This window comes from Mirounga angustirostris, unplaced genomic scaffold (assembly GCF_029215605.1).
Source record: "Mirounga angustirostris isolate CCGP_5_RB_7025 unplaced genomic scaffold, mMirAng1.0.hap1 SCAF_15, whole genome shotgun sequence".
Taxonomy (NCBI): Eukaryota; Metazoa; Chordata; class Mammalia; order Carnivora; family Phocidae; genus Mirounga; species Mirounga angustirostris.
In genome coordinates, this window is record NW_026991723.1 from 12,058,341 (window position 1) to 12,072,690 (window position 14,350).

A 14,350-nucleotide genomic window follows, 5' to 3' on the forward strand; every position below is an offset into this window, starting at 1 on the left:
GGAGAAGCAGGCTTCCCGTGGAGCAGGGAGCCCGATGCGGGACTCGATCCCAGGACCCTGGGATCATGACCTGAGCTGAAGGCAGATGCTTAACCGACTTAGCCACCCAGGTGCCCTCCAATCTTTTATATTTTTAATTTAAGGCAAAGAAACATATGAATATGGTTTGAAAAGTCTAGCTTTTGGCAAAAACTGAAGTCCGTTTCCCTCTTCCTCCTCCCTCCATGGTCTCATTGCCAAGACTTTTAAGCATTCCTTCTGGTATTTACTTCCACATTCATAAACTGTGTGATCACGCTGCCTCATCTTAGCTTTTCAGTTTTAGCCATTGTTTCTTGGCATCTATAAAAGACTAGGATTTAGGGGCACCTGGGTGGCACATCTGGCTAAGTGTCTGACTCTTGGTTTCGGCTCAGGTCGTGATCTCAGGGTCGTGAGATCAATCCCTGTGTGGGGCTCCACGCTCAGCAGGGAGTCGGCTTAGATTCTCTCTCCCTCTGTCCCTCCCCCTCACATGCTTTCTCTCTCTAAATTTTAAAAACCCTAAAAAAGAGACTAGGATTTACCTCTTTTACACTATACCTTCTTTTATCCTTCCAATATTGTATTTTTTTGTTAATCAATATTCAGTGTTTGTATTCTGAAGACTGCATACGCTCCTTCCTGCCAAAACACACGCATTATATGATTGCATTTCCTGCCTGTGGAACAATTGTTTGTGAGGCAAATAACTGCCCTGTTTTTCTTATCTGCTTAGTTTTCTGTGTACTGATCAATAATTTATGCCAAACTCTGCTAAAACACTCCAAGATTCCTCTCGGTACAAATATATGAGGAAATCTCTCACTTCCACCCTTTCTGAAAGCCCTCCAGCCTCTGGTCCACACTGGACTGACTGATGCCCTGTCCCTCCACACAGCTGTCACCTGGGATCTCCTTCCCCACCACCCTCGGAGTCCCTCTGTCTCCTTCCTGTGGGGGATCCCCCATTTCCCAGAGCTCTCATCTTCTTTCTCGATTTATGCTCCCATTTTGGGGGAGCAATCCTCTAGCAGCCCCCGGAGAAAAGGTGCACAGAAGGTAAGTTTTCTGGGACCCTGTGTATCTGAAAACATCTTTATTCCACCTTCACACTCAACTGGAAACCGGATCTCCCAGTGTCCAATGTTGCTTTTGAGAAGACCAACACCACTGGGATTCCTTTGTAACCTGTTTCTAGCTCTTGGCAAGCCTGCAGGATAATCTCTCCCTCCCACCTGTTCTGAAATTTCTGCGAGCCTTTTTTTTTTTTTTTTTTTTTACTTCATCGTTCTAGGTCATGGAAAAATGACCCAGGGGAAATCTTTGCACCAGGTAAATCTCATGTCTTTTGGTTCTAGGAAACAATTTTTCATAATTTCTCCATTTTATCTGTTTTCCTATTTCCTTTTCATCCTTTTGCCTTCATTGTTCTACTTAAAGATTCCCTCAACTTGTTTCCTTCTTACTGAAAGATTTAAAACATTTTAAATTTGTGCTGTCACATTTTCTAGTTAAAAAATTGGGGGGGGGGATTTTTTTTTAAGATGGCATCCTGGTCTAATTTGTTAGCTCCCTTACCTCCCCCTTTCTGAGGAATAGGAAGTGTTTTACAGTTTTCTCCTGCTCTGAGCACGGCCTTTATTTCTTTAAGTTCCTCTTCCCATTTGTTTTGTGTCTTTGCCATTCATATAGACGTTCTTCAGATGTTTGGTGGTCCTTGGGTGTTCACTCTTATTTAACAGTGGGTCCCCCAAAAGCCCACTGGAAGCTTCACGAGAGGCAGTAATCTTCACTGCGGAGTGACCAGGTGGGGCCCCAGGTGTTGGGTTTGGAAGCCCCCAAACATGAGCATCTGTGCGTATCTGCTCTTGGGCCTGTTTCCTCAGAGAGGAATCCTGAGGAAACCTCCCGCACGGGGCCAGGGGGCGGGGGGTGGGGGTTGAGTTCTAAGCCTGACAGCTAAGAATTCTACAGCCTTCTCACAGCCTCACTGCTGAGTAGGCCCCTGTTCCATAAGGAGCCTCATTCCCATTTTCAGCTGTGGCTAGTGTCCCCAGTTCCAGCATTTCTCTGAGTCACCCCTTCCCTACAGTCAACCTGCCACCTTCTGTGCGGCTGAGGGGGGAGTGGTAACCCAGGGCCCGGGCTGGCGAAGGAATCCAATGTCTCTGGTGACAGACTTTCAAACAATTTTTTTTTTTTGTAGCCAGACTCCTGCCGTCTGAGGTACGTGGTGTCTCAAATTCCTGAGCCTTTCTTGGAGATCCACAGCACCCCTCCTCAGAGACAAATGGCAGAGTCAACAGAAACCTCCTCCGTGTTATTAGTCAGAATCGATCAGGCCAGGCTGTGATAACAACCACTCCAAATCCCCAAGGCTGAAAACGGCAGAAGTGGATCCCTCTCATGCTACATGTCCCCCAGGGTCATCAGGGAGCCCTGCTCATCATGGTCCCTTGGGACCTATGCGGACAGAGGCTCTGCTGTCTTGGGACCCTGCCATCCTAACATGAGGCTTCAGGGGGAGCAGCCTGCTCTGAGCTGCCCCTGCCCAGAAGCAGCACCACAGATCACTGCCCCCGTTTCAGGGGCCACGCCTCACTTCCAGGGGCTGGGGAGGGGCAGTGCCGCCCTCCCCATGCTTGAAGGAAGAGGACAAGTGGACATCCTGGGAAGCACCCCTGTCCACGGCAGCCGGTCACCACGCTGGTGTTCCAAAACTGTGCTGTTCTCTTCGACTGCTGGCTCTCGGTGCTTGCGGCTTTACACATTTTTATTATCGTATTGTCATTTTAGTGTAGCTTTAAGAGAGAGCAGAGATAAACAGCATCTGCTCAACACCCCGCTCACAATAACCAAAACCCTCCAACCGCCACCGTATGCTTGCTCCTACCTCTCTCTGATTCCACCATGCCTCTCTTCTCCACTCGGAATGATTCTGTTGCCTAAAGAGAGGCTGGTACGGGGCGCCTGGGTGGCTCAGTTGGTTAAGCGACTGCCTTCGGCTCAGGTCATGATCCTGGAGTCCCGGGATCGAGTCCCGCATCGGGCTCCCTGCTCGGCGGGGGGTCTGCTTCTCCCTCTGACCCTCCTCCCTCTCATGCTCTCTGTCTCTCATTCTCTCTCTCGCAAATAAATAAATAAAATCTTAAAAAAAAAAAAAAGAGAGGCTGGTAGGCCATGAAACTTTTCAGAACTAGTCATTCCTTAACGATATTTTCCCAGAAGGGGGTTGGGAGGTAGTTTTCAGATATATTTGGAATAGAGAAATCTTTAGCAGAAGCAAAGCACTTACAGGTCATTACAGTTTCCAAAAACCAGTCATTTTCGATCAGTGCTCAGCTTCTAGTACATGCTCAGGTCCTGGCTAACAAGCAGTCCAATCTTCACGTTCACCCATTAACAAATGCCAGTCTGCTCCCAGTGAAGAGCAAAACACTGGGGTTCTGAGGGAATGAGAAGGGGCATTAAAAGCAGATTCAGCAAATCAGCAGTTATCGCCGGCAAGTGGTAATGCATGTGTTTTTTGTTTCCCTCTAAGTGCTCACTGTAGCTTCTGATCATGCCATTTGTTGTTGTTGTTAGTTTTTTTTGAGAGAGAGAGAGAGAGAGAGAAAGAAACATTGAGGGGGTGAGGGGGGGCAGAGGGAGAGGATCTTAAGCAGACTCCGAGCGCTGAGCATGGAGCCTGATGCAGGGCTCGATCTCACGACTCTGAGATCATGACCCTGAGATCAGCACCTGAGCTGAAATCAAGAGCTGGATGCTTAACCAACTGAGCCACCCAGGTGTCCCGGATCATGCCATTTGAAAATGCATTCCAAGGCTATTTCTCTAGGTCTGCTGACCATGACCAAGGGAAGACAGTCCCCTTTGCTAAAACCAGACCTGGGCTAATAAAACATGTACCTTAGTCTCAAATCCACAGATTGTACAGGGTGAAACTGCCCTGATACATTTTTTCCCCCCTGTGAATCAGTGGTTCTTAATCTTTTATATGCTGAAGAATCACAGGAAGAATTGACAAAATAAAACAAACAAAAAAAACATATCCCTTAGACATTCTAATTTGGAAAAGGCAGTAATTTGTATTTTCAACAAGAACCTTCCAGACTGACCTCAGACCAGTTTAGCTGTGCTTTTTCATTTTCTACAACAGGATACACAGAAAGGGCATTCAAGTAAATATTTTTTGATGCTGAGATGGAAATCAACAGAATGTACAGACTTCTATTTTTCCCTCATAATACCATCAAAGACACAGGAAATGAAGGTCTTTACCATGAACACGGAAGGACAGATGAAATACAACTCACAAATTCAAACAGCTTCCAACTGACTGGTGGAATATTTTAAAGCACAGATTTTGGGTTTTGCTTTGTAGTAACTCGTCATAACCTAGTAAGCCCTACTCACCGATCTCCCAGCATCAAGCTGAATATCTGCCAGTATGAATTTCTAAAGCATCACCTGATGTCCTATCATCAATTCCACCTTTAGAGTGAAACATCATGCAAGAGGTTTAAGTTGGTCTCCTAGTTCAAATGAATCAAAGCAAGCCCCAGCCCTAAGATAGGCTATGCTGTGGGCTCATCGTGAGAGGCTGCAGCGACAACAGGGGGAAGCCTGTTACGTCAAGGAGCTGGTGCGTGGAAGGAAGCTGAAGGAGGAAGCCAGCACCTGGACCTAATGCTCCTGCATCTTTTTCTCTGATGGATTTCCAAGGTTCTAAAAGGATGTGGAACTCGGCCTCTTGCCCGCTCCTTACCTTTGAAAACCTGCTCCATTTTCCCACTACATGTGCAAAATGCTGCAATATTTCCCTCCTTGCCAGGAGGAACCTGGAGGCAGGTGGCGGTCAGGAAGAAATCTACACATGAAGGCACCTGTCTTACCAGTTCTACGAGAAGCCCGGACAACAGAGGAGAGACACGGAGCGACGATGAACTAACTGACCCAATGCTGCCCCCTTGCTGGGGAGGACGCAGATCTTTTCCTCACCGGTTTTCCACCTCTCCTGATTAAGGGAGCCGGCGATTTAATTAGCTACTGGCAAATGTTGACTGTTACTCAAAGCGGAGGTGAATGATACCCCTGACCTGCATAGCCCTTCACGGTTAAGTAGGATGAACAAAGAGCTTCCAGTAATGGCTTCTCACTCCAAAAGATATACTGAGAAATAACCTGGTGCAATCACAGAAGGCAGAACTACATGAAATCAAATTGAACCTCCTAGGCCTTCTTTTAGTCCAAGCTCCCATTTTAAATGAAATTATTCAAGAGAATGGAAAAGTGAGAGCGCAAAAGAATCTTGAACGCCAGGTGGTGGGGGCAAAGTTGTCTTCTTTATTTATTTTGAATGGACTGTGACACCCAAGCTTGCCATGTTATCACATTTCTTTAGGTATTCCAAAAATGGAAAATAAAATGTTGGCAGAGGCAGCGATAGCTTTCTGTACCTCTTCCCGAGGAAGCACAACGAAGTTTTAAACCCCAAGCAGGTCTTTTGGGGAGAACGGTGCCCCGGGTCCACCAGAAATGAAAACTGAGCACTTAAACTAAAAGCCACAGGGAGACCCAGGGTGTCGGTGAAAAACCGCAGAGCCGGGGGGCAGGAAAAAGCTCAGCAGGATCTCCTTGACATCCTCCAAAGATGCCACAAGGGTGGGTCCAATCCATTAAGGGGCTGTTTTAAGGCGTGGTGCTCAAACTGTGGCCCCGCGACCAGCAGCATCAGCACCACCTGCAAACCTGTTAGCTGACAGTGTTGAACTTCACCTGAGCCCTGTGATTCCCGAAAACAACGAAGGTTAAGGAAACCTCCCCTACCCTTGTGTGCTCTGGAAATGGCTTCCTGCAAAGACCACCCCCTACCTGTATGACTTATGGAAGACTCACAGGTGTCCCCCCCTTTTTTTTTTTTACCTATGACAAGGCCAGACACAGACCCTCCAAATTCACCTTTGCCTGACGGTGACTAGCTGAACTGCCCAGCTTTGTCAGAACACAATGTCTGCTAACCAATCCTCACCTGAACTTTTCTCCTTCCTCCAGGTCCTTGAACTTTTAGCCAGCCTACACCCCACACCCCCTCCTCAACCGGCCTCTGGAGAACAGGCTGACCTCGGGTTAAAACATACGCTCTTTTGCAAGACATTCAAGCCGGGCTTTCACCCCACTTCCCCACAACGCCTTCTTTCTAGTCCTGTTTACTCCTCCCTAGAAAGGAGACCCTCTTTTTGCCCAGCCCCAAAGACCCTTGCAGACCCTATAATCAGAGGTTCTCCTATTGCAATAGGGCCCATCCCGTTAAAAGAACACCTTTCTCCCCTTTGCAAAAAAAGCCTTCCCGATAAAGTCTCTCCTTGCACAATCCGGACTTGGTTTTTCTTGGACATTAAAATTACAAGTTCTCAGGCCGCACCCCAGCCTTCTAAGTGAGAAACCGCTCGGGGCAGAGTTTGGGAACCAGCGATTTACAGCCATTCCTTCAAAGGGTCTGAAAAACGCGTTCCACACCTGAACTCCATCCCACCCGTGTTTCGCTCAGGGGCTCGTAAGCGCAAGCGGTCTCCGAGCTGACAGTGTTGAACTTCACCCGAGCCCTGTGGTTCCAGAAAACGAAGGTTAAGGAAACCTCCCCTACCCTGGACACGGGTGGACACGGTAGACACGTTTTTAGCGTCCCCACAGGCCACTCATCTCGTGAAGTCATTTCGCCAGTGGCAAGCAAGTCCCCGCGCGGCGCTGGAGCCCGAACCCGCGCATACTTACATCTCCATCCACCGGCCTCTGGTCGTCACAATCCCTCGTGGGGCTAATGTCCTGGCGCATGACCCAGATCGGCTCTTTGGGCTCGTCGGGGGTGTAAGGCGAACGGATGGTCCTGGTTTTCACCTCCTCGATGGCCTCTTTGATGTCCTTGATGGCCAGCGAGATGGCGTCCCTTTTCTCCTTGCTGTATCGCTGGCCCGCCTCGCCTCCCGCCGTGCCCGCCGCCCGCTGCTGCCCCGCCACCGGCGCCTGCTGCCCGGGGCTGTCGGGGCGGCCCCCGCCCGGGGTGGGGGCGCGCTCCAGGTCCTGCTCGGCCTCCGGCATGTCCTCGGCCGCCTTGTCGAGGCTCTGCGAGCTCATGCTCTGCTTGACCTCGGCCACGATCTGGTCGATGTCCTCCTCCTGCTCGTAGCTGTCCATGCGCGGGTAGGGCGCGAACTCGGCCTCCTTCTCGGGGCTGTCGGACTCGCCGTCCGAGCGCTCGTCGTAGTGGTGCAGCCGCGCGCCCAGGGCCTCCTGGCGGTACGCGGCGGCCTCGTCGCGCTCCGGCTCGTACAGCCGCAGCCCGGCGCGCGCCTCCAGCTCGGGCGCGTCCCCGATCTCCTCGTACACGTGCTCCTGGAGGCCCCCGTAGTCGGCGTAGGGCTCGGCGTAGGGCTCGTCCTCGCCGCGGTGGAACAGCCGGTGCGTGTACACGTAGCCCGAGTAGGCGGCGTTCATCGCCTCCTCGTGCTCCAGCGAGGGGAAGTGCAGGTGGTTGGGCAGCGCTCGGCGGTGCGTGGCCTCGGCGTGCTCGGCCTCCGCCTGCTCCGTGTACTCCTCGGCCTCGGGCCGGTACTGCACGGCGTAGGCGCTCTCGTCCTCGGGCTCCTGAGCGCGCTCCGCGTCGTAGCCGTCGCGGGCCGCGGCGATCACGTCGCCCTCGGCCGTGTCCGTGTGGTTGTGGAAGCCGCTCTCCGTGCTGGCCGAGCGCGCCAGGCACTCCCCGCGCTCCTCTTCCTCCCGCGGCCCCGGCGGGGCGCGGAGGTCGTCGACGGCGCGCCCGCAGCCCGGGCGGCCCGCATAGCGCTGCTGCGGCGGCCGCCGCTGCCGCTGCTCCTCGTCCACCTCGGGGTGCTCCAGGTCGGCCTCCACCGACTCGTTCACCTCCCCGCCTGCCGCCTCGTCGGCCACCTCCACCTCCGCGGAGCCCTCCAAGTGGTTCATGGTGGGCGTCGGGCGGGCTGGGAGCGAGGCTGGGCCGGCTCACTGCGCTCTCATTTTGCTGCACGCGTCTGGGAAGACAAGAGGGGGGGGGGGGGCTGTTAACGTGCTTCAGACCGTAGTTCTGAGCTGAGCACCCAGAGCAACCGTAAAAACAGCTGCTATTGCTCCCTTCTGACTCCGGGTCAATTAAAAAATGGTTGCAAATTTCAACGCCGTCTGACAGCACATAGTGCATTTCCTTCCTTGCATGTATCGTAATTTGTAATTACATAGCTACTTGTCTAATTGCTTACTGGCTTTCTCCCTTCCCCACCCCTCAGACTGAGAGCCTCATGAGCGTTTTGTTCTCTCTCCACCATGCTTACTATTCAGGTTCCATTTCTGATGCACATGAATAAAGAGTACTACTAAATTGAATGGGCCAATTGACACATTTTCCATCTGCTAAGGGATAAATCTCTCCAAATTAAAGTAGGATCCTAGCTACTTTAGAAACGGTTCTTTAAATAAATTTCAAGGGAAAAAATAATCTCGAAATGTTTTGAGCTCTTGCTGTCAATATAAACACGCAGCCTTTCGGAGGCAGGCTATCCACCATCAGAGGGTTCTTGTCCTGTTATGACAGGCTCTGTTACCTTGGACAAGTGGCTTCATTTTCTGGACCTCCACGATGAGATCAGACTCATTGACTAAGGGCTGTTACACAAGGAAAAAAGACTCCGTGGTCGAGTAAGTTTGGGAAACACTGACTTAAGAGTTGACTTTTCATTGTGAGTATTCAAGAGGAAAGACACATGATGTGGGGTTTCCTAAACTTGTGTGAGGAGGAAACCCTTTCCTAGAGGCCAGTGTTCTGACAGATCCACTTAAAGAAACACTCACTAGTGTACTTCCCCATATACCCTGGACCTAAAATTCTCTGATTCTATGAATTACCATTATAGCTGGTACTAGATATATGGAAATCATAGCTACTTTCTTAAAAATATGGGTATGTCTCTTTATCCATTTCCAGAGAAACTTGTAGCTAGAGATGGATTTGGTTTCAACCTCTCTCATTGTTGTTATCACAAAATAGCTTTACACCATGATGCATCCAGTGTATGGAAATAGATACAAAGGAGGTACAGAACAACAAAAATGGGCGGGATCCCTATGAAATGCGTTCAACTATTAAGTGTAGGCTTTTCTCATAGTGTTCTTTTGGAGAACCCACATTACGACTGGACAAAATGGATGGGAAGTGAACTCAATGTACTAGGAGAAAGCTCCCAAGAGGATCAGGGGCATTTGATTGACTCTCTAATATTGCAGTGGGCTATATTCTACTCAGCTCCCCACAACCACAGCAATTTCCTTCAAGCACTAGGACAATCCCAGTAGTAAAGGAGGGCATTTTGGAGCTTCCAAGTTCACCTTCAAGCAGAAATATCGTCTTTCCACCATTCTTTGGTGGACCCACCTCCATTCCCCCACTGCTGCCTGGCACACACTGGAAGAAAACAATTATGGTTTACTCGAGATGAACAATCCTAATTGCGTTCCTCCTTGGCAAGAGTCCCACTTCATACAAGTGAGATCCAGTCTCCTTTGAAAAATTGTGGCCTCCCCTCATTAACCCTTGAGAACAGTGACTCCGAGGAGGCATAAGAAAGTTTTCCAAAAGCAAGTATGAGGCTCCATTCAGACTTTGATGGATGGTTAATGCTTTGAACAGAAGAGGCAAGTGTTGGTGCTGAGGTCCCCCTGACTAAGTGGCCTCCATCATGGGAAATACAAAACAAATATTCAGTTCAATACAGCACATGGACAAGCAGAGTCTACCCACATTTCCTTTATGAGGCCTCTCTGGAAAAGACAACAAATTAAACGTACACATCTCAGTCGGATGGACACAAATCAAGTATTCACAGAGAGGGATTACCGAACAGTGTTAGCAAGACAATACTAAGCATCCAAAGCATGTGAATGGCCAACAGTTCATGATAACCATGTGCAGAATTGACCAAAACCCTGTCTACAGTGAAAATAGATTTTATTGATGAAAATCTACTGATACACATATTAAAAAGAAGTTTTAGTTTAGGGGCACCTGGGTGGCCCAGTCAAACATCTGACTCCTGATTTCAGTTCAGGTCATGATCTCAGGGTTGCGAGATCGAGTCCCAGGTCAAGCTCCACACTTAAAATTCTCTCTCTGCTCACTGCCCCCCCCCCAAACTCCCATGCACATGGGCACACACACACACTTTCTCTCTCTCTCTCAAAAAAGTTTTAGTTTATTCTGGGTTAAAATCGCTGTTTGACCAGCAAACAGTGCCCTCTCATAGAGCACTTACTGATTCAAAGGAAATGGGATTTCTCTGCATGTCCGAACACTAAATCATGATAAAGAAAGTTATAAGATGCACATTCTTTGGGGAAAAATACTGTTAAAATAATGGTGAACTGGTAAACTGGTCCCTGACCCCCTTGGTCCAGCTCTAACTCTGGGTTCTTGAGTCCTACTCCCTGCAAACCAAGCCCAAGAGCCCCATCACTCCACCAGCCCCACTGCCACACCTCACCTGCGTCCCATGTTCTAACACCCCCAGTGCTGACCCGAACTGCCTTCCCTACTCTCAGCCTATTTTTCACCTATATTTGGTGACTCTTTCCTGTCTTTGGTGACTCTTTCTTGTCTTCCCCAGAGCAAGTTCACACTTGAGGACTGTCTATTATGTGCCAGCCTCCAGGCAATGTTCTAGGCACTGGGGCGGAGTGGTGACCGAGGAAGACAGGCTTCTCTGATTCATTAAGCCTCCGTTCTGATGCATGAGATGGAGGGCAGGGGAGGGAGGTGAAGAAAAAGGAGAGGGGAACGGACGGTGACTATGTAAATAAACAAAACGGGATAGCCCCAAATAGTGAAATGTCTTATGAAGAAAAGAAGATGGTAAAGGCATAGCAAGAGACCAGGGAGGGGGGTTATGCACACAGTGCCCAGAGGAGGTGATGTGTGAGCTGGGACCTGAACGATAAGGAAAGGGGCGGCCACATAAAAATCTGAGGGCAGGGCCATGAGGCAAGAGGGCACTTGCTTGGTTCAAGGGCAGAAGCAATGTTTGTGAGTGAGAAAGGGATGGTGTGGAGGGAGATGAGGGTGGGGAGATGGCAAGACCAGGCCTGGTACATCATGGTAAAGAGTTTGGATTTTATCTCAAGGGCACTGGTATGCTAGTGAGTGGTTTTAATCAGGGGAGTTACAAGGCTTAATTAACTCCTCACTTCATCCCCATTATACTTTGTCTATTGTTATATATATATATATATATATATATATATATATATAATACACACTGTATATATTATTTATATATATAATATATGTATAAATTATATTATAGCACCTGTCACACAAAGCAACAGTTCTTTATAAATATGAAGTCCTCAGGAAAAGAGGACCTGTCATTTATCTTTGATTCCCTAGTGCCAAGGACAGAGGTTGCAGAGTGGGTAGTCAATGAATTTTTAGTAATTAAAAAGAAAAAATGTCTGTTTCCACTCCCCCCCCCCCCCAATATTTGGGGCCTTCTAGCCATTGGCATGCTCAGGCTTTAGAGAACTCATTTCTTCCTTCCATCTTGAATCTTTGCTGCCCTTATCCATCCATGCACCTCCTCCACCTTCTTCTGATGCTTTAAGTGTCCAGAGAACTCTCGTGATTCAGTATTTTCCTACATTTGCATGTACTGATCCAGTTGGCATTTATTAGACATTTGCCAGGTACCATGCAAAGGCAAAGGGCATGCAAAGGTTTTGAAAGCATGGTCCCAGCCTTCAAGGGCAGACAGCTCTAATAATTATAATACCTGCTGCTAAGTGCAAAAGAGAACTAGGTTCAAGCTACAAAAGGAGCCTAGAGTTAAACCAACCACCACAACTGCATCCCCTTTGTGAGTCACACACGTACTGCTGTTCTTTTTTTTTTTTTTAAGATTTTATTTATTTATTTGAGACAGAGAGAATGAGAGAAAGAGAGAGCACATGAGAGGGGGGAGGGTCAGAGGACGAAGCAGACTCCCTGCCGAGCAGGGAGCCCTATGCGGGACTCGATCCCGGGACTCCAGGATCATGACCTGAGCCAAAGGCAGTCGCTTAACCAACTGAGCCACTCAGGCGCCCCATACTGCTGTTCTTAAAGGGTTTAGATTTCATGCGCTCATAAGCAACCTGAGGACTAAGGCCTGGGAGAAGAGTGCCTTCAGCCACTCAATGGCCTTGATTAGGACCCATGTGCCTCCGGAGGCTGGGGCAAAGGGAGGAGGAGTGGCTCCCTCCCCCGCTACAAAAGTGTCCTGCAATCTGGAAGACAGAGGCAGGACAGGCTCCACTGCAGGTGTCCTGGCTGCAGGAGTGAGGGAACCAGCTGGAGAAGGTTAACAAAGGGAAGGAATTCCGCTGCCGTGCCCCATTTATAAATAGAACATTTCACAATTCAAGCAGCTGAATCCAGGTATCTCCTAATGGTAGCTGAGACTCATGTTGGTTTGGGATTAATGGAAGGGGAGGTTGTAAATTACTTTGGCTGATCTGTCCTTAAGTAGTCATTGATAAGAAATTCCAATAGACTGTCCCTTTTAACACTTGCAGAAGTAGTTTTAGAAAACAGGTCTGACTGAAGACGAAATGCAATGTGAAAAAGAAGGAAAGGAGTCACATCAGGTTGTTAACATGGAAGGTATGGGGGGAGGGAGGCTGGTATAGGGAAAACAGGAAGGTGGAGGGTACAGAAGTGGGAAAAGAATAAGACTGTGCTAGCCATCCGCTCCCCTGAAAAAACTAGAAAGAATATGATTCCATAAATATGTTTTTATATTTTTGTGTATATTTAAGAAGTACATTTACCTCCCATGGACTGAAGGAATGTTGTTCCTTGTCTCCTGCTAGAGTTGCGAAGGAAAGTCCTGTTTCTTTGGACTGTAGCCTGTCCTAATTCACCTGCACACATACATTTCCAGTCCGCATGATGTCTGCCACCAAGCCATTGGAGTGGCTGCCAATGACCCTGAGGTCGTGGTGATATATTAATCTCCAAAGCAGCAAACAGTTCTGGTTGGCAAACAGGATTGTGCCCTCAATGCTGCATGCATATACATTCGTGTGTGTGTGTGCATGCACGTGCGTGTGCATGAGCGTGTGTGAACACACGCACACACGCGCACACACATGCCACCCACATAGGCTGGAGACTAATGGTTCCCATTAAAGAAAAAAAGGGTGACAGAATACGAATACCCAAGTTTTCTTATCCATCATCTCTACTCTCTCTGTTTTCCTTCTATGAGTGAGATCAACTGTGGAACATCTACTAGAGAAACCAAAGGACATCAAGAACCTCATGCAAATCATCAGCTTTTTATTTTTATTTATTTATTTTTTTAAAGATTTTATTTATTTATTTGAGAGAGAGAGAATGAGAGAGAGCAAGCACATGAGAGGGGTTAGGGTCAGAGGGAGAAGCAGACTCCCTGCCGAGCAGGGAGCCCTATGCGGGACTCGATCCAGGGACTCCAGGATCATGACCTGAGCTGATGGCAGTCGCTTAACCAACTGAGCCACCCAGGCACCCAAATCATCAGCTTTTTAAATTCAATGCATCTATTTGCAAGGGTAGCAGAAAAAAAAAAAAAAAAGAATCCATTAAAGCTTAATCTCCTTTGATTCATTTGGAAATTAAATTTAATGATACTGGGAGCTAAGATGGATACAGAACACACATTTTTCCTTCCTAAAGTCATTTCTAGTTTAAATAGGCTCACAAAGTCAGGAAAAGCCTCCTTACACACAGAACATCTTACTTCAGTGAAATATTATTTTGTTTCTTCTCTTATCCTTGTGTGAAGCTTGGCTTGGCAGATAGCACTGGTAATGATTTCAGAGTGAGTTGTGTACTTGAACCCAAGGAGTGTTGCTGAATAGCCAGATGTCAACCAGAGGTCTGTGTCCTTGACCCTGTCCTACTTTGAGGAGGACATGTGGGCTGGACATCTTCAGGTTCCCTTGCAGGTGACCCACTCCAAATGGCTTCCCATGATGGCTCCCTTCCCTTCCCTTCAGGCTTATGGGTGGTAGGGGTGGTGGGGTCCCTCTTTTCAGCTCTCTGCCTCTCTGCGTATTATCTAATTTGAGTGCCTATCTACTTCCTGCTGGGACCTAACTGATACCAAATGCGTGATACCCATGTTGGCAGATGATAAGAAATAAATCATTTAAAGACAGATGTAAAATGATAAATTGTACAGCTATAGTAAACATCATGAAGGTGGCACCCTAGTGGAAAATTCTAAACCAGGCTCTGCTGTGTCTT

The 14,350-nt window shown here is 48.4% G+C and overlaps 1 protein-coding gene across 4 annotated transcripts in view; it reads right to left on the bottom strand.

Moving 5' to 3' along the window:
- APBA1 (amyloid beta precursor protein binding family A member 1) overlaps positions 1–14,350 on the bottom strand; it is a 210,138-nt gene that overhangs the window by 66,438 nt on the left and 129,350 nt on the right. For all 4 annotated transcript variants that reach the window (XM_045882231.3, XM_045882229.3, XM_054509160.2 and 1 more), the window contains one exon: positions 6,796–8,069. In XM_045882231.3, the coding sequence (XP_045738187.1) occupies positions 6,796–8,001 (1,206 nt within the window). In that variant the 5' untranslated portion in view covers positions 8,002–8,069. The remainder of the gene's footprint in view (positions 1–6,795; positions 8,070–14,350) is intronic.